At 39.3% G+C, this 19,152-nt stretch overlaps 1 protein-coding gene across 1 annotated transcript; it reads right to left on the reverse strand.

Annotated features, from left to right (window-relative positions):
* Positions 1-2,743: 2,743 nt before the first annotated feature.
* Positions 2,744-17,220, reverse strand: oxtra (oxytocin receptor a). The gene is made up of 2 exons (XM_084733719.1): positions 15,760-17,220; positions 2,744-3,975 (listed from the first exon to the last, which is right to left on the reverse strand). The coding sequence occupies exons 1-2, from the start codon at positions 16,685-16,687 to the stop codon at positions 3,722-3,724; spliced, it is 1,182 nt and encodes a 393-aa protein (XP_084589845.1). The 5' UTR covers positions 16,688-17,220; the 3' UTR covers positions 2,744-3,721.
* Between the last annotated feature and the right edge of the window lie 1,932 nt (positions 17,221-19,152).

A 19,152-nucleotide genomic window follows, 5' to 3' on the forward strand; every position in this document is an offset into this window, starting at 1 on the left:
GCAGTAAAGTAAAAACCTCTTTATGAGATCCATTATTTTCATGATGTAGTGTCATACCTTTATTGCTACTGTGTACCTGCAGTGTAGAAAGGCAAATTATGCACAGGCCAAGACTAATTTAAAAACAATTTGTACAACTGTCCTTATACTAAATGTGGAGTGGTTGTGTTTAATTGACTGCTTATTATGTGTATTGTATTAAATGATTCTGAGAGGCTTAAAAAACACATTTTTTTCACCAAACATCTTAATTGTGTTTCAGTGATATTTTTGATCACAGGTTGCCCTGGTTGATCTTCCGTATATGTCTCCTCTATGTCTGAGATCCATTATTGAAGATTCAGTGTCACCACACCCACCTTGTTCATAACATCATTGTGCTTCTTTCTGGCTGATCTCCAGTCCTTTATTGCACTAGAAAATGCAGTTATATTTATATGAGCAGGAGCAGCACACTGCACACTAAAGCATTGTTCTGATTAATGAACAGTAATTAATGAGAAAGAGTGACATATTAGCCCTGAGGGACGGTGAATATGTCAAATAAATGAATGTTTGGTTTAAAGCTGGGATAGGCAATTTATTTTCTGTGTCACCAGGCAAAAATCCCATAGTAACCTTTCTGCATGTTGTAATTCAAGTGGTCTGAGAAAAAATAGATTTCTGCACCTTCTCTTGGCTCTGTTTTAGAAAATCTAGCCTGGGATGGTAGACTGCCATTTCAGAGAGAGAACATTTCTATTTATATATTTATATACAGATTACAAAAGCATATGTTCATGCACATCCCTGCATATGGTGAAAAAGTGGCTCTGTGGTGGAAAGTCCTGCAGAAAATCAATCAACATGGTAGCTCAGTTGGTAGAGCGTGTGCCCCATGAACTGAGGATATCGGTTCTCTGCAGCGGCCCTAGTTCAATTCCAGCTCGTGGACCTTGCTGTCATCCCCCTCTCTCTCTGCTTTCCTCTGAAGTTTTCAGCCGACCTGTCTAATAAAAGCAAAAATGGCCAAAAATAATAATTAATAAAAAAGAAAAGCATGCAAGTTATGATAAATACATAGTATAGTACAAATATGTCACAGCTCCACACTGAGCTTTGGTCTCATTGTGTTTGATAAACAATACATAGTATTCAGGCACATCAAAAAACATTTAAGACAGTTGCTGGACCATCGGCAGACAGCAATGAAAATATGGAAAAATGGTCTGCAGACTGTAGCTCTCTTAAGTGCAATTCATTCGCACATCCACAAGTGAGCCTCTGCTATGCTTCAGACTTGATTATACATACAGAGATGTCTTTTTTCCCCATATTTTTACTATGCTCATTGCCAGGGGTGGATTTAGACAGGGGGCCCTCCACATTCCTTGTTTCCCCTCTTTTTCAAACCTTGAAAAAAATGACGACAAACAGTGGGGAATAACTTTTGAGGAGGGATAGTGTTTTATGTGTGTGATGTACCAGCCTCTCATCCTGCTGTTACACGGTGTCGCAGCTGCCTTTGAAGCCCGGGGCATTCTGCCCTGGGGCTGCAAAGCACTGGAAGAGCATCTTTGAGAAGTCGCAGCGAGAGGGACCGAGGTCTTGGCGAGGCTTGTGTTGTCAAGAGCAAGCCCTACGTGTCAGGAGGTTTTGCAGCACAGCAGACTCCTTCTGCTTCTGTTTGAGCTTGTCTGTTTTGTGGGGCTTAGTGGCGTGACACGGGCAGCAGAGAGAGAGGTGGAACAATTTTAACTGTGTATGTCCACTCAATCTTTTGTCAGGAAATAGTAGTATGAACCCAGGTGTAATTAAGGTTCTGTTTGATTCATGTTAAGCAGAGTTAGGGTGCGGCTATTGTGTATGCTAGCTCACTGGAAAGGCTCTGCTACACTAAATGAAAATATATGGACCTTAATTAGTATCACTGGTAACACCTGTGTTTAAATTTCGTAACAATATGAAAAAGGTCTACTGTTGCCTACTGAAGTTCTAACCAAAATACAACAAATCCTCTACAGATACAGATCTCATGTTTTTATTTATTTATTTATTTATTTATTTATTTATTTATATCTTTTGCTCTCTGCAAATAATTAATTGAATGACAACAAGAGTAATGTACACATAAAGTGTTCTCCACTTACTGGCATCTTAATGGAAAAATCACTCACAATTTTTGATCATGAAATTGAAAGAAAAGGTCTTTGATGTCCTCTGTCTTAATTTTTTGCTTTATATATATATATATATATATATATATATATATATATATATATATATACACATATATAATTTGTCTAAATATATTATTCTTCACGCATGATTGTCTTATGAAAGGTCATTATCAGCTGGGAAGGGAATTCCCTAAATACAATGGTAAAAATAATAAAAAACAAAATACTATACAGCTGTTCAAGTCAAATATTACTTTAACAGTATAATTTTGGCCCTTCATTAATTATAAATCCTGTAATCCACACCATAATGAAATTGCAATGCAATGCATTAGTAGTATAATACAGTAAAAAACATTAATGCAATAAGCACACTGTAAACACAAAGTAAGGTGGGTGAGAGATAAAATATCAGGATGGGCTGAATAATGGTTTAGCTGAAAGCTGAATCAATAGCTGTCTTACAGCAGCTAAAATGAACATTACAAACTTTTGTATATATTGCAGAAATATTGTATTGTTTTGGTTGTATTGTATAGCTCCCTGCTCATTGTTGACAATGATAATTGATGTGCTGTTGAGGCCTCAGACTTAATTAGCTTTGCAACAAAGAATGCTAGAGTGAATACCTGCGTTATCTCTTCCTGCAGGATAATGCGCCACATTACACATCATTTCTTCCCTCAGGTACCTCCAGTGGCCTGTACACAGTGCCCAGATCTCAACCCAACACTGCATTTTGGTCCCGAGGTGAACAGGATGTTCAAAGTTTCAATGTGCTGCCAAAATTATGCAGGAACTCGATTACATGGACAAACATCCCTCTCTAGAACATTTCCAGCCACCGTGCCAAAGATTTCTTCAGCCAACTCAGGCAAAAGGAGCTCTAATTAGCATCAGCTAGTAGTAAATAATAGGGTCGTCATTGCATTTTTGCTGCTTTCGTTCTTTATTTTTAAGCTTATCTTTTTAAATCTTTACCAGTGACAGCCATGACATCTCACATCTAACAATATCTCAAGTAACAGTTTACATGTATGCAATCCATCGCAAATGTAACGAAGTGAACAACATCGTACACAATATTGATAACAGGTGAGCAAATTCATCATAACACAGACAAACAGGATCCATAAGCTTTGCTGGTGACAACAACTGAGACAATAGTGTGGTTTCCATAAATCTCCCTGCACTGCAAATATGTAAATACACTGTACATCTAAAATAAGAAAAATGTACAAACAAACAAAAAGATTCAGTTAATTGCTGAGGTTGGTCCTTGATTATCCTGTAAGTTTTCATGAACAAAATAATGCATCTTTAATCATATTATGTACATTTGTCTATTTTAGAATTCCATTTCCACTTTACATTGTAAAATTCTGTAATTAAAACAGTTGTGACTTTTGTTGCTTTTTCCCTTCTGGCCTTGAATAGCAAGCTTCAGGGTGAGGGGAATCTGAAGGAGTTGAACTGCTGGATATTTTATGGCTGACAGCATGTGGTGAAAGGCAGGAGGGTGGGCGACTTGATGAAGGGAAGGAAGGGCGGGGGGCGGGTGCTTATGTGGTGGAAGTCTGTGTGATGCTCCTCTGACTGCTGGTACTCTTAATCACAAAGGTGGAGGAGTTGCTCTTGTGACTGGAATCAAAGTCATGCTCACAGTGGCACTGGGATGACTTGAGGTAGCGAGTGGAACAGCACAGGAAGTTCTGCCTAAGATCCTGGAACAGATGCCCAGCGAAGCACATGTAGATCCAGGGGTTACAGCAGCTGTTGAGGCTGGCCAGTAGCATGGAGATGATGAAGGGCATAGCTGCAGGAGATGAGACAGAGAGGAAAGTTATTGTACTGTGACAACACAAAAATGAACCAGCAGCTTTTTTCTCTGTGGAAGTAAAAAGTGTTCTACTACTAGGACTACATGATGTTGATAAAAAATCATATCAAAACATATTTGTTGGAGTACCAAATAAATATATTTACTTGCATCTGGAAAACAATATTTGTAGCCTGACTACATTACAATGCTGTAAATATGGTGGTCCACTGGATGATGATGGTCCACTGGAAGTTGCTGATATAAAGTACAATGCTTTTCAAAATGTACACATTCACTGAGCAAAATATGAAAACTACTGCTGACAGTTTGGTGTTTGTTTCTCTTTGTTCTTTAAAGATTTGTCGTACTGATGGACAAGGGCTCTTAAGATGGGAAATTAAATTTGTAGTGTTGAAGAAATGTGATTTGGCTCCTCCTGGCATGACCAATTCTGAGCCAATATCTGAATTTTATATCTGCAACATTACAAATAGCAGATTTGCTATCCACCACACCACAGGTAAACTTGGGCTTCGTGTGTGTAGTAAAACCAATCATCTGTCATATTGGCAGAAATGTTTATTTTGGGCTGCTGTCATTATTTCATTTTAAACCTTTTATCAGCTGATACTGTTGATGTGCCAGTATTATCTTGCAATTCTATTAGGTATTCGAGAGGATGATTCTTAATAACTTTACCTGAGTTTTCATCTGGCGTCACCACCAGGTTCATATTTGTGGTTTTGAGTGAAATATCTTGACAACTATTGACCACTGTTCAGTCTGCCTGCCTGTGTCTCACTGTGCTCTCTCTCTTGCAGTTACTAGGAGTTGGCTGATAGGTGGATCTGGGAGGGAGTGTGTGCTGATACCTGCCCTTGTGGGTTGGGCCTGCAGAGGTTATAAAGGACTGCCCTTTTGGTCACACACTCTCTCTCAGCTGGGCCTGCTGCAGCCTTTTCAGCCTGTTTCCTCTGTTTGCTTTGTTGCACCTTACAACACACTTTACACCATGTTTTCACCCATCCAAACATTCCTAACATGACTGATGACTTTCCTACAAACACACACCATTGGTTATTTACTTTGCTTATTTGATTTGAGTTAAATAAAACAACTTTTGATTGCTATATCTGTGCTGGGAATCTGGTAAATGTAAAGTTTGTTAAGGGAGCATTTCACACAGATTTTGGGTTGCTCTGGTATTTCTAGGGTATTTCTTTGTTGCTTGACTATTTGTATTCCAGTAAGCATAGTGCTCCATAGATTTTGGCCTGTAAATTTTAGAACATGTTTTCCCAAAACTGCCAGTAGGGTTTGAGGGCTGGTAAGTTATTTGAAGCCCTTATTCCTGATAGGTATAAGCAATGTGGGGCACTGGCTGTCTCCATTGATCCTTTTTTGTTTTAGTTTATTATTTTTGTGCAGCACGTGGTTAGAGCATTGCTCGGGGGCACTTCCAGGACTGTCCAGGTGATTTTTCAACATGCTGGAAGTTAACTGGGTTGCTGGGCGTTGTGCTTAATTCATCCTGCCACAAACCTGCATGAAGTCTAGGGTCGAGTGAGTCAGCTAGTATTGGTTAGGCAGTTAGCATTCAAAGCAGCTGTTAGTCCTGTTGTGCGGTGGTGGAGACCTTTGTCTTGCTTCTGGCTTTGGCCTATCTGTGGAAGGTTGAAATAGTTTCTTTACAGGGAAAAAGCGCCCCTAGGTGGTAAAACTGCGAAATGGCTTCGATTGAAGATTTTGTTCAGGCTCCATGTGAGGATTTGCTCAACTCTTACAAAAGAGATTAGCTCTCCCAAGTAGCTGACTATTACAGTGTTGAGGTTTCTAAGAATAAAGAGGAGTTGTTGGTCATATGTTCCTCCCACTCCATTATTTGATGTTGCTACCAACGGTACCGGAAGATTATCGTCAGCGATTCAGATCAGTCAGGAAAGAGAACAAGTCTTATCCTGACTTTGCTCACAATTTAGCCACTCATTTCAATCGCTGGTATGTTGCTTCTGAGGTAGAAAAATTGGAGGATTTGCAGGAACTGATTTTGTTTGAGCAGTTTAAAAATACTCTGCCTGATCATGTTGTTACTTACTTAAATGAACAGAAAGTAAGCAAGGTTTCAGATGCTGCTAAACTGGCCGATGAGTTTGTCTTGACCCATAAAAGTATTTTTTGTTGAGAGCCGTGGTCGTGGCGACTCTGGCTGTAGGGAGAGCATTGTGGGGGCTTTCCCCAGCAAGTCTTTGTCAGACGGAACAGATAAGTTTTCAGCTAAAACTGATCCTCACCACTGGTGAAATAAGTGTCCGGTGTTGAAAAAAAGAGCAAAGCCTGGTTATGTTCCCGCAAAACCCTCTGTGGCTGTGACATCTCTGCATGCAGAGGAAAGAGGTCGCGCCATTGCTGCTGCTGTGCGGGCACATACAAAACCCTCTTCCTCAGAGTTGGTGTTACCAGTCAGTGAGGCAGAGAGTGCAGTTTGTTGCTACTTTCTCCAAGACAGCTTGTTGGTGAGGAAATCGGTTCCCCAGGGGGACTGTTTTTGGGGGAATGAGATTGTGCAGTTTTGCCCTCATCATTACGTTTGTCTGTCCTTCAGATGGCTCTTGATGGTATAGCTGGTCATTTAGGTGTGAGAAAAACCTATGATCGAGTTATGCAGCATTTTTACTGGCCACATTTGAAAAGGGAAATTTCAGCCTTTATCAAAACTTGCCACACATGTCAGTTGACTGGAAAACCAAATCAGGCGATTAAACCTGCCCTTCTGTATCCCCTTCCAGTTGCTGAACACCCCTTTAAGCTTCTGATTGTTGACTGCGTTGGTCCTTTGCCACGTTCCAAAGCTGGTAGTAACTTTTTGCTAACTGTCATGTGTCAGGCTACATGCTACCCTGCGGCCTATCGCCTTAGGAACATCACCACCAGGTCAGTTGTGAAAGCTCTGGCACAGTTCTTGTCTATTTTTGGGAACCCAAAGGTTGTCCAGTCTGACCAGGGGTCTAATTTCTCATCAAAGTTGTTTGCAGAAGTGTTAAAACGGCTAAATATCAAACATTCACAGTCCAGCGCCCACCACGCTCAGAGCCAGGGAGCTCTTGAGAGGTTCCATCAAACCTTGAAGTCTCTTCTCTGAGCATATTGTACTGAGTTAGACAGAGATTGGGAGGAGGGTTTACCCTGGCTGATGTTAGCTGCCAGAGAGGTGTCCTAAAGGGTCTGGGTTTCAGCCCCAGTGACCTGGTTTTCGGTCATAAGGTTCGAGGCCCTTTAGCATCCCTTCACAGTGACTGGCAAGCAAAAGAGGCCCCACAAAACTTAATAGACTATGTAAATGGTTTCAGACAGCAGCTGTATCGAGCAAATAAATTGGCAAGATAAAATAAGCAAGCAGCTCAAGATAAAATGAAAAGGCGGAGCGCCATGAATACAGTCCCGGTGATCAAGTTCTGTCCCTTTTGCCTTTGGTTGGTTCCCCTTTTCAGGCCAAGTTCTCTGGTCCCTGAAAAGTGTCAGATCTGAATTATTTGATTTTAATCCCTGACCGGCAGAAGTCTGTGCAGTTGTGTCACTTGAACTTTAACACAGAAATTCACATCCATCCTGAGGATAAATTACAACAACTACGGTGACTCTCTACCATTAATCTTGCAAAAAAATCAGGTCAATTTTTAACACTGTCTTGTACTTTGATTTATGACCAAATACCTACAAAACTGCAAATTTCCCCCTTTGGCCCCAGCTGTACTTTGTGTTTAGAACTAATTACTGATTGTTCGCATTCAACATGCTAAAGTAAGTTAACATGGCTAACATGTTAAACATGCTAAATACTGATATTTTAGTATTGTCATCATGTTAGAAACATTAGCAATTAATATGCTACAGCTTCACAGAGAAGTGATGCATGGTTGTGGACTCATATAGACTCATTTTCCTTCATCCATTTGCCATTTTCTACAAATGCGGAATAATTTAGAAGTTTCAATCACACATTTATAACTGTATGATTATAGATAAGGTATTCTCAGCTCTTAAAATCAGAGATCCTTGAGGAACAGGACAGTTTCATAATACTTGCAGCTCAAGAGTGAGAAATAAACACACAAGAATGTAATTAATTTTCTAAAACAAAGTAAATTCCTGGAAAAACACAGATGGACATGGATAGAACAGGAAAAGGGGAAATGTTCCTTACACATTGTTGTGGTGATATATCACGACAAGTAACCTGCAGTGGCATGTTGGATGACATTTATGCCACGTCAACTCCACCATCCCACTGACATTTGGCAAATGAGTTTCGGATTCATTTAATTGGCTCACATCCCGTATTTAACCTCTTCTTACTGATTGCTAATCTTTCTCTCAGCCTGTCTGCACTCTTACAATTCTCATGTTGTGTCTAATGACAGTCCCTGAGCTCTAGCAAAATTGTTCCGTGCAAATGATCTCTGGAAGGGCATGAAAGTCACACGCATGATTAATAAGAATTGATTATCAGCCATTAAGGTTTTGATTTATGAGACTAAAACATGAGTTTAACTGAGTGTAGATCATTCAATTACCCTTATGCTATGGTGTCATAGGTTTTCTAATCTAGTTTTGAGTAAGAGCTGTGCTGTGACAAATGAAATTGTCAGTAAATTGTAATTAATGCTCAAACTATTATGACATCCTCCACAAAAAGGCAAGCAGAAAACTGTTAATTTTCTAGCTGATATGTTCACCACAGACTGTAAGTCATACATCTACTTGATCTAATATAGACTACAATGCTGCTGACAGTGATGGAGGAATACAATTCATTGAAGAAAGTGCAATGACCGGCTGGTGGTTATCAAGCATGAGGGTGGATGAGAGTAGAGCCTGGATATAATTTGAATAATAGGTGGAACCATCACGAAAAAGTCTTTACTGAATTAGCTCACGGTGTCTTTCACAAGAGGATGATAAATCACACGGCGAATGAAGAATGCAGAGCAGTCATCCCCTGGGTGGTACATCAGTCTGAATGTCAGAGCCGATACCAGGCAGTCCAAAAGACTCATTTTCGATTCATGAATGAGAAAGCTTAATGCTAATTCTGCTTCTATGAAGCAGACAAACATTAGTGGTAGTCTATTTTTATTTATTTAATATAGTAATGGTTCCAGTTATTTTAAGTGGGGTTGTGTGAGCTACTTGTTAATGTATTACCAGCAGTAGATGGTGGTCAAATACACCCCACGCAATGCAACATGTTGTTTTTGAAAGTCTTAATGCCAACAAATATTGATTAAAACAGAATACTTGTCATCAATCTGTCGTCATTAAGATCCTCATCAGGTGTGGCCCAGTGAGTCTGTGACAAGTGTTACTGACAGGTAAATCTGTTCAGCTTTTATTTTTTAGCAGATATCTTAGTTCCAGCAAAATTGAGCTAGTAAAGAAGTTTGGTGTTTGTATGTGTGGGAAATCCCACAATCTCTAGAAAGCACTAACATTAATTGGCTGGTTGACTCAACAGCCAAATGTCACATATCAAATATCACTCTCTTCAAACCAACCAAACTTGGTTATTAAGTAGTTTTCACGGGTTGCTGATCCACCGCTGCCTCATTCTGTTAGTTTGTTGGGGTTGTTGTGTGACTGACTGAAACATCGACTTATCGAGATTGAGTCAGTAGACTGTTCTGTGAAGTAAAATTACTGATCTTGCCAAAGGAGTCTGGTTGAACAAGAGAGAGTGATATTTGGCTCATATAATAGCAATTTCCTGTGGAAAAACGCTGTCTATTCTAACTATAGTGTACATTTTAACTCATTGTGATTATTTTAGGTGAACATTTTTTTTAAAGTGGCTAACGTATGTTTTTCTATTGATCCTGTCCTTAGGAGCACATTGCTTTGCTTCTGTGCTGATACACCTCTCTGCTTCTACAAGGAAAAGTACCTCAAACAACCAACCTCCAGTAATCTGACCTATCCCTTTAAATGAAAGTAAAATTGTTTTGAGAGATCTTTCTGTACATAAGACACTGCTTTGCTTTCTTCTGACCTATACGGTTAAAAAGAAATAGATTTTAACACTTGGAGACTGAACACTGGGCTTTGTGTCCATCGAGCACTTAATTCAAATCAATAGCACACACAGCGTGAGTCAGCAGTCGGAGGGCAGCAGGCTCTGCAGGGGGAGATGTTTGTCTTCACAGATTTTTTGTGGAGCTTGTGAGATTGTCTGAGTCAGGGTATAACCTTAAGGTGTTTTTGTCCTCTACATAATGAAATCTGTCTTGTTGTTAAATGTGAAATCACAGTGATGTCACTCAGACAACGCTTGGGGGAATGGGGCATTTTACCATCTTCTGACATTTTCAAAAATTGTAGTGATAAGCCAAATGGGGGCTAAAAATGTTAAGCTGCCTATTTATGAAAGGTCCTGGCTGCTTCACAGTAAATCCTAGTCGCAAAATGTTATTAATCTAATATCTTAGTCACTCAGATGGAACTTTCAAGGGATGAGGCAGTGTTCATTAATTTGTTCATGCATCTAGAAAAGTACACTGTCTTGGTGAAGACATTTCTAAGGGTCTAAGTTTCATACACCAGCAGGGTGGTCTAATTTTATCAAAAGGAATAGTTCATTTTAGGAAATACACTACTACTACACTACACTTACTTTCTTGATGCGAGCTAGATAAGAAGACTGATAGCATTCTTATATCTAATAAAGATGATGCAATGGTCAGTAATTGGTTAGCTTAGCTTAGCATGAGGACACAGCATGTGGAAACAACTAGCCTGGCTTGGGTCAAAGTAGGGCTGTACGATATCAGACTTTCACTACATGATAATCATGACCAAAAGAATTCACTTTAGAAAATCTGGGGTGAAAAACTGCCATCAGTCAAATTTATCTTAAATTACTGACATTAATTACATTTATGACCAATTATAAAAGAAAATGCTAACTAATACTAAACAACTCAAATTACTGTAATAAGACTTTTTTTATGTTCTTGTACTTTTATGACTATTTTCTGAAGTCTGTAATTTCACTTGTATTTAAGTGTGCATTACACTGTGAAATGCATTACTGAGTACAGAGTACAATTGAACACCTCTAAAACTTTCATTCGGCATTTCTTCTGCCAATAAGGCCAAACAGGCCAAGAAAACCATGACATATGGACGGTTAAAAAAAAAAAATGCAAATGCTGCCACAGGCACAGGTTTGTAGAGGTGACCTTGACCACTGACCAGAATAAAGCAGGGGCTGGAAGTAATTTAGAAGAAGAAAAAGATTTGGAGAAGCAGAAACCTCTTCTGATTGAATACTTGCATACTTGCAGCTGATAATAAATTAAACATCAGCAGTTGATCAAAGGTAACAAAATCTGCCTACCAGCAGCTCTAAAGTTTGATAATATGTCATACTTCATATTTAACTTGTTTAATACCCTGAAGGCTGGCAACTTGTTCAGGGTGTACACCACCTCTTGCCCAATGTCAGCTGGGATCCTTCGGGAATAAGCGGTCACAGAAAATGAATGAATGAATAATACGTTGAAGGACTGTGGTATACAAACAAAAATTTGCCATTTTATGTGGGTCTATGAGCTGATCTGTTTCTTGGCCAGGTAACAAGCAGAAATTCAAGGAAGTCACCGATGGTCCTGGCCAAGAAATAGTCCACACAAAGCCAGAAATATCTCTGGTCAGAGCCAGGCTATCCTTTCATCTATCTCTCGACAAAAAAGCTAATAAGGACAGAATTTCCTTCAATGTCAAACTATGAACTTGGAAGGACTTTGGAAAAAAATACAGCATCTGGTTGTCAATTGTCTCAAGGGATTTCTGAATCATCAGCAGAAGACACGATTACTTAGTAATGGGCCAGGGTGAAGAAGGGGCGGGGGGCTGCAGGCAAAGAAACTGCTGTTCACATCCTGTTTCTGCTAAGCGTGGCCTTTTAAAGACAGACAGCAACCTTTAAGTATATACCTCCGTTTATGTTGAAGCGTCAATTTGATCGATGGTCAAAATGGAAGAAAAAGATGTTGATTAGGTAAATCTCAGAGGAAACTGGTAATTTTTTTTTTCATGATGGTGTCAATCACTCACAGACCATCAGTGAAAATAATCATATGTCATGGCTGTTTTCACGTCTGTTAATAAAAACATATTATGAATATGTTCCATGGTAAAATGATATCAGTGATTATATGGAATGACCCATGTATTATCATAATCTGCATTTGATTTCTGGGTACCACCTCACAATAAGACGACTCTTATAAATGGTTTAATAATGGTTTATAATTAGGTCATTAATTAGGTTGTAAACACTTTGTAAATCATTATTAAACAATTGCAAACAAGTTATAACACAGTTCTCATACACTGATGTGGGCTCAGTGTTTGGCAAAATCCAGTTACAGCTTATGACTATTTAATCTTAGCAATGAGTTACTACCATTTTTAAGTGGTGACAGGATGAACTTACAGCTGGGGGTACAACTACCGGCTTCATTCTCGATTCATCTGTCGACTATTTTCTAAATCGATTAGGTGTTAGGTGTGTGAAATGTTGATCAGTGTTTCATACAGCTGAGATGACGGCCTCAAAATTTTGTTTTTTGTCCTCAACCCACACATGTTCAGTTTACTGTCACAGATGACTAAAGAAACCATTAAAGATGTGCTGCAATCATCATTCTAATTATAAACCATTTATAAATCATTAAGGATTGTATTATTGTAAAGTGATACTGAGATCTGCTGCTATTTAAATATTTGCTGTAAGTCTGCAGGTTACCGCATAAGCAATGATTACACAATAATAATCTGTTTTGCTTTATGTGCGCCTCTTAATCTTTACAACACAAACAGCTTTAAAGGTAGAGTCTGTGATTCCAGTTGCCCCATAACTACAATTCAAAATACATTATTAAAACCTGATATATCTTCAAAATTTATGACAATTATCAATAAACTACAACTCTGCTGCTTTCTGAGACTGTCAGTGTAGAGGATCTTTCTCCAGTAAGGGGCTTTCTGTTCTGAGCTGTGTGGTCTGGGCTCACTTTGCTGAGTATGACACTAATGGACACTTTATCTGCACACACACAGGTGACACTCCATCCTATCTTTTGTACACAAACACTGGCACGTGTCACCGCCAATTCTGGCCTTTCTGAGTGCTGTTCACGTGGAGGAAAGCCATCAGACATCGGTCTGTTCCCTCGCACTGATCCACGCTCTGCAACAGAAGATGATTAATCACTTTTTTCCATCCTTTTCCAAAGGCTGGAATTTTTCTGTTGCTCTTTTCTGGCTACTGTAACTTTAAATGTTGCTGGAAGACACAGCATCAAGGCCAATTACTGTCATTTCATCGGTGCATCAAGCAAAATGCTTCCTCTGTGTTGAAGAATTGCATGACAGCTAAGTGTATTGTGCAACTGTTTAGCTCCAAAGTGTAAATAGCTTGGCACGAACAATGCAGCTTGAGGAAGATGACAGCGATACACAACCATTCAGCTGAAACCTTTTACACAAATACAGAGAGGCTAAAGAAAAGAGCCAAAGTCTGAAATACAGGCATCCGTTTATTCTCTAAGAGACTTCCTGACATTATGTCTTACTTTGGTCTGTTTTTGTAGAACATGGTTCTCCTTTTACTTTTTGTCTGAGGAAGTAAAACTATAATGGATGGAAAACAAGTTTTGTGTTGTCTTTGGTGATATTGTCTCATCATTCAGATACCTGATATCAATATAAGTCTTCAAATGAATAGCTGTAATTAGAGTTGCAATGTACTTTGCCCTTTACCCAGTACATCAAATGCTTTACACAGACAAACTGTAGACCTATTCACATGAAAAGCATCTTTACTTTTCATTAAGCTTAACCATTAGCATTACCATAACTTAACTATCACCCCGCCAACATATGTAACATACAAGAACTACCAAGAATGAACTACTGAAAGACAATAACAGTGGCAAAAATGATTAAAAACTTATTTCATCTCAGAATATTTCTTGGTTCATAGGGGAGACTGGGGAGTGTTATTTCACTGAGTTCCTTGTAAAACTGTCAGTTTTACCAGTTACAAAATTGTTGCAGTGATATCATCAATATTATAAACTCCTGTTTCCTTTTTGAGCTCACTGGAGAAGTGGCATGTCTCTGTGAGTAACACTGTGGATTTATGAAAAAAAGGTAAGAAATTTATCAAGATTAGATTTTTTGCCTTGCGTTCACTGTATTGTACATACAGTGGTTTGCCTTGCTTAACCTAAAGCAGCAGTTTCTCAAGTTTGATTTGATGCTGTGCTTTCATGCTACTTTCAAGCCCACATGTTAAAACAACTAGCTGTGTAATGGCTGCTTGGGGTGAGTTACTGATGCTTGAACAAAAAGTGTGACTACCATCCTGTTCTCCCCATACATAGTGTCATCTGGAGGAAAAGCAGACAAACTGTTACTATTTTAGGAAAACTGCATAATACAGAAAGCAATGATATGTCATTGGGGGGGAAATGATTAATAAAGTCATGAAAATGGGAGTGATAGAACAAACCAGCTGTGAGATATGACAAAAATTATACCCCTGAGGTCTGCAGGTACCCCAGTCAAGGTTGAATTATGCTTTTTACACAGTTGTACGTAAATGTAATAAAATAATGGGCAGGAGGACAGAAGCTCAGTGCAGAGACATTGTGAAGACAAAGTGGCACATTAAATCTTTTTAATCGTTTTCAGTCTGTTGTATGTAGGTGTGGCCATGGCCCAGCAGATCAATAAATACAGGGACCACATACAGTAGATGGCTGCTTAGTGGCCTATTGTAGTCAAATGTCAACGACGCACTCCAGCGAGCCCCACAGGCACAAATAATACAAGCTGCTTGGCGCGTGGTGGCGCACACTAATTCCATTAATGATTAGCCGTCAGTCTCTCTGCAGTGTCAGAGGAAGGTCTGAATAAACTTGAACAATTCTGCATGCAATTTTTGTTTACTTTAAAAACCTTACTGACATTTTTCTTACTACACAACTGGTGAATTATTATATATAATTGAAGAATATTTGAAATTCCCTAATAATGCGTTATCAGAAATATACTTTGAACTGTGTGTGATTGTGTAGGGACAGTTATCCATTAAATGCTAATCTCAAACACTCGGATGTCACATACTTGGGTGCATTTTGCAATTCACAACATTTGTGTTTTTACCTGACAAATGAAATATTCTATTTTCCTCTATGTATTTGAATTGTTTTTTTGTTTTTTTTTGTTTTTGTTTTGTTTTTTGTTTTGTTTTTACCTCGCGTCAAAACTGCACTGTGATCTCTCTGCGCTTCAGCTCAGTCAGTGTAAAATCTGTCATCCGTACCGCACCCAGACTGGGTTGTTTATCCTGATAAAACGGCAGGACTCGGTTCTCCATGAGTCAGTCAACAAACTACAGTGCCTCACGCACACAGGAGGGTAAACCAAAAATAACCACATGTTAAAATGATGTTTTCTTGCCTGAACTGGATAAGAAAGCGCAGGCATCCTTGCGCGTAAAGAGCACTGATGAGCAAAGCAAGAAGGATGCGTCAGTTCAGAATTGAATTCATTTCCACTCAGCACTATTGTGCGGAAAATGGACCAAATTATGGAAAATTATGGGTAGTGTGTGTTCAAAGTGTTTCAGACGCGTAATAACGTGCGTAAATCAGTCTTTGAGTATCACTGGCGCGCACTCGCTCTAATATTAAACTTTAAAATCGAACTTACCCTCACGGGGTGCTGCTGGATCCCATGCAGACCACATCTGGACAGAGAAAAAGGGGGTCCAGCAGACGATATAAGCCACGACGATGACAAAAGTCATTTTCACGGTGGTGATCTTCGCCTTGGAGATGAGCTTGACGCTGCTCACACGGGCCAGCGTGTTGCTTTTGGAGGTTTTGGGCGTCAGGCTGATACACTGCTCCCGCCTGGTTTTCAGTTTAAAGTTTTGCCATATTTTGAAGCTTATCAGCCCATAGCAGATGCTCAGTATCGCCACCGGGATGATATATATGGTCAGACTGATCCATGTGATATAAGCTTTGGCACCCCAAGGTTTCACGAAGTCGCCCCAGCAGTCGTACACTCTTGATCCGGCCGAGCCCACCTCCCTCAGGGAGAAAATGAACATCTGCGGGATACTGAAGAGCAGGCTCAGCACCCAGGAAGAGATGACATAGAAACGGTCTTTTCTCCTGTGCAAAGAGCGAAGAGGCTGACAGATCGCCAAACACCTGTCTACAGACATCAAAACTAACATGTAAGTGGAGGCGAACATCCCAACGACCTGAAGGTACTTCACCAACCTGCACAAAATATCTGGTCCGTAGAAGCGAAAGGTGATGTCCCAGATAAGTTGAGGGAGAACTTGAAATATCGCCACCACCAGATCTGCGATGCTCAGGTGCTTCATGAAGTAATACATGCGGGACTGGCTGTGTTTGGTGGTGTGGATGGCCAGCAGGACGCACAGGTTCCCCGCCAGCGCCAGAAACAGCACCAGGGCGAGCACCGTCACCTCCACCTTCGCCACCTCTTCATTCCGCTTCAGAGGGTTCGTCTGGTTCACCCAACCGGTCCCGTTAACGACGCTCGAGTTCCGCCAAGAGTCGTTCAATTGCCAAAAGTCACTTTCGTTTGAAACACTTTCCATTGCCGCAGTCTGGTCCTCTGCAGATGCGTCAGGCTTGTGCAGTCATGCAATGGCTGAAGGAGTCACCTGAAGGCTTTCTAAGTGCCAAAGTCTTCCTCTCAGGTGACAAGACGAAGCGTGAGGCTCAGAGCATGTTTCTCAAGTAGAAATAAACCTCAATCACCCATGCTTTCTAAAAAAAAACCCTGAAGACTAGTGAGAAGAGAAAATAAAATAAAAATATTTCACTTATCTAAAGAATATCGCGCAAAAAGAAAAGTAAATTTCAGTTACAGAACTCTGCAACGTGGACCTACATAACAGAAAAACTAGGGCCTAAAATAGGTGAGTATCACAGCTCACTGGTCACTGGTAATTTAATCCAAAACCATAATCACAGTCTGAGTAAATCCCAAGGGATGTTTTTCTCGAGAAAAAATATAAAAACTTGAAGAAATCCAAAGTTAAACTCTGGAAATCAAGATATTATAAGAAATAAAGAAATGCTGCAGAAACTGAAAGCTCCATCATCATCCTTCTCTGGAAAGATTCGGAATGACCAGCACTACAGCGCATAAGCTCCTGTTATATGTGTCCCCGGCTCACTAACAGTAAACAGTCTTTACCCATCAGCACCACAAGGTGGCGATGTGAGTCACCCGTCAGTGCCCTCCCTGATCTGCTCTGCGGCTCGGAGCTCTTCAGATCATGAACTGCTCTGAATCAGGGCTCTCCCTTTATTCTAACCGAGCCCACCTCAGAGGATATATTTTATGACTTGACGTGGAGTTACAAAGGTGTCCATATCGCAAATGTTCTTTAAATGGATACTGTGAACTGCTGCACATCTGTGCATAAAAGTGTGCAGCTGTTTCATTTTAAATCACAGTCATATTGAACATACTATTTTTTATTTGTTATAATATATGTTTTTATTGTCAAGTGGGTATTGTCATTATCTATATTCTTCTGGATCTGCAGAACTTGCTTTCATGTTTCTTTATATTTTCTCATGTTATATTTATTGTTATGCACCAATATACCAAAGTATTTTTATGTGAAAAGCTACTGAACAATACGCCTCATTCTGTTTCTGATAATGATGCTCAGGAGAAAGCAGTGGCTGCACAGTAGAACCTGTGATGAGAAGCCATCAATTTCATCACACAATATTTAGAGTATATAAAAAATTCACATGACTGAGAGGAAAATAAAAGTTAAAACAATTTAAGATTACAGAAAAGGGGGAAAAAAAACATATAAATACATACATGTAAATTTTATTCATAACAAAATTATGAAGACACTGTGGATCATCAGCAAACTTTGCAGTTTTGTAAAAATATATATATATATTATAAAAATATTTCTGTTATTTCTGTTTTTTGGTGCACAGATATGGAATGATAAAGTACATGTTATCAAGAGCTCGTCCACATTAGAGATTTTTAATAGGAAATTGGTATTTGCATTTATTTTATGACGTATGTGTTTATGTATTTCTTTGTTTTTCTAGGATCATTTGTTTATTGACTGTTGATGTGACTTCCCAGCATGCATTGTTTGAGAGTTAAAACCCCTTTTTATATTTTTAAGAAAACTCATGATGAAAACTTGCCGTGTGTCTCAAATACACTGTAAGATAGGTCATGGTTGGTTGTTGTCACAATAATGAAATCACTGTGAATCATTATGAATTTTAGTATTGAATTCAGTCTCTACCTCCTTACAGTTAATATTTAATTCACTATATATTGAGACAATATATCTACTCACTATGGATGAGGGTGAATTTGTTGACATGTTATAAATATATGAGCCAAAAGCTTTTTCAGGGACACACTAAGACCAGAGAAATCTCTGCACACATGTTCCTAGAAAATCACATTAGGTGCTGTCAACATGTGTTTTTTATTGTCCATATCAAAAGGTCTGTTTGACTGAATTCATGACTTGGGAGGTTTACTGTGCGCGTTTGGAAAACTGTTGAAGTATGGAGGATTAAAAAAAATCAAAGATGACAGGAGTAATATCACTTATTTTAGAGCTGAGTCTTTTCTTTAGTGGCTTTAATTTTTTTTATTATTGATATTTCTGACAGGACAACAGAATGGATGTTATATAGTAATATCTCAAAAGACGTGTTCACTGCTCCTGTTTTTTTCTTAAGTGAAAACACAGACAACATCCTGTCAAACAAAATAAAGAGGAGTATAACAGCCGAAAACACACAAACACATCCAGTAAAGCTTCAACATGAGACACAAGCTTGAACAACACCCCGGCAAACACACACACACACACACACACACACACACACACACACACACACACACACACACGCACACACACACACACACACACACACAAAAGTGCCTTGAGTATACCTGTTAGATCTGAATAAACCAATTCATTGTGCAGGTGCCAGTACAACGTCGGTCAGACATTCCCCTTATTAAGCCAGAAAGGAGCCTTAGACTTGCTTG

Source organism: Lutjanus erythropterus, chromosome 2 (genome assembly GCF_056507025.1).
Source record: "Lutjanus erythropterus isolate fLutEry1 chromosome 2, fLutEry1.hap2, whole genome shotgun sequence".
NCBI lineage: Eukaryota > Metazoa > Chordata > Actinopteri > Lutjaniformes > Lutjanidae > Lutjanus > Lutjanus erythropterus.

What these genes read in the sequence shown, in the direction of transcription:
- oxtra (XM_084733719.1), bottom strand. Translation starts at nt 16,687, where the DNA reads ATGGAAAGTGTTTCAAACGAAAGTGACTTTTGGCAATTGAACGACTCT. An exon ending in TCCAGCAGCACCCCGTGAGG is followed by an intron (nt 3,976 to 15,759) that starts GTAAGTTCGATT and finishes CATCTCCTGCAG; the next exon opens with CTATGCCCTTCATCATCTCC.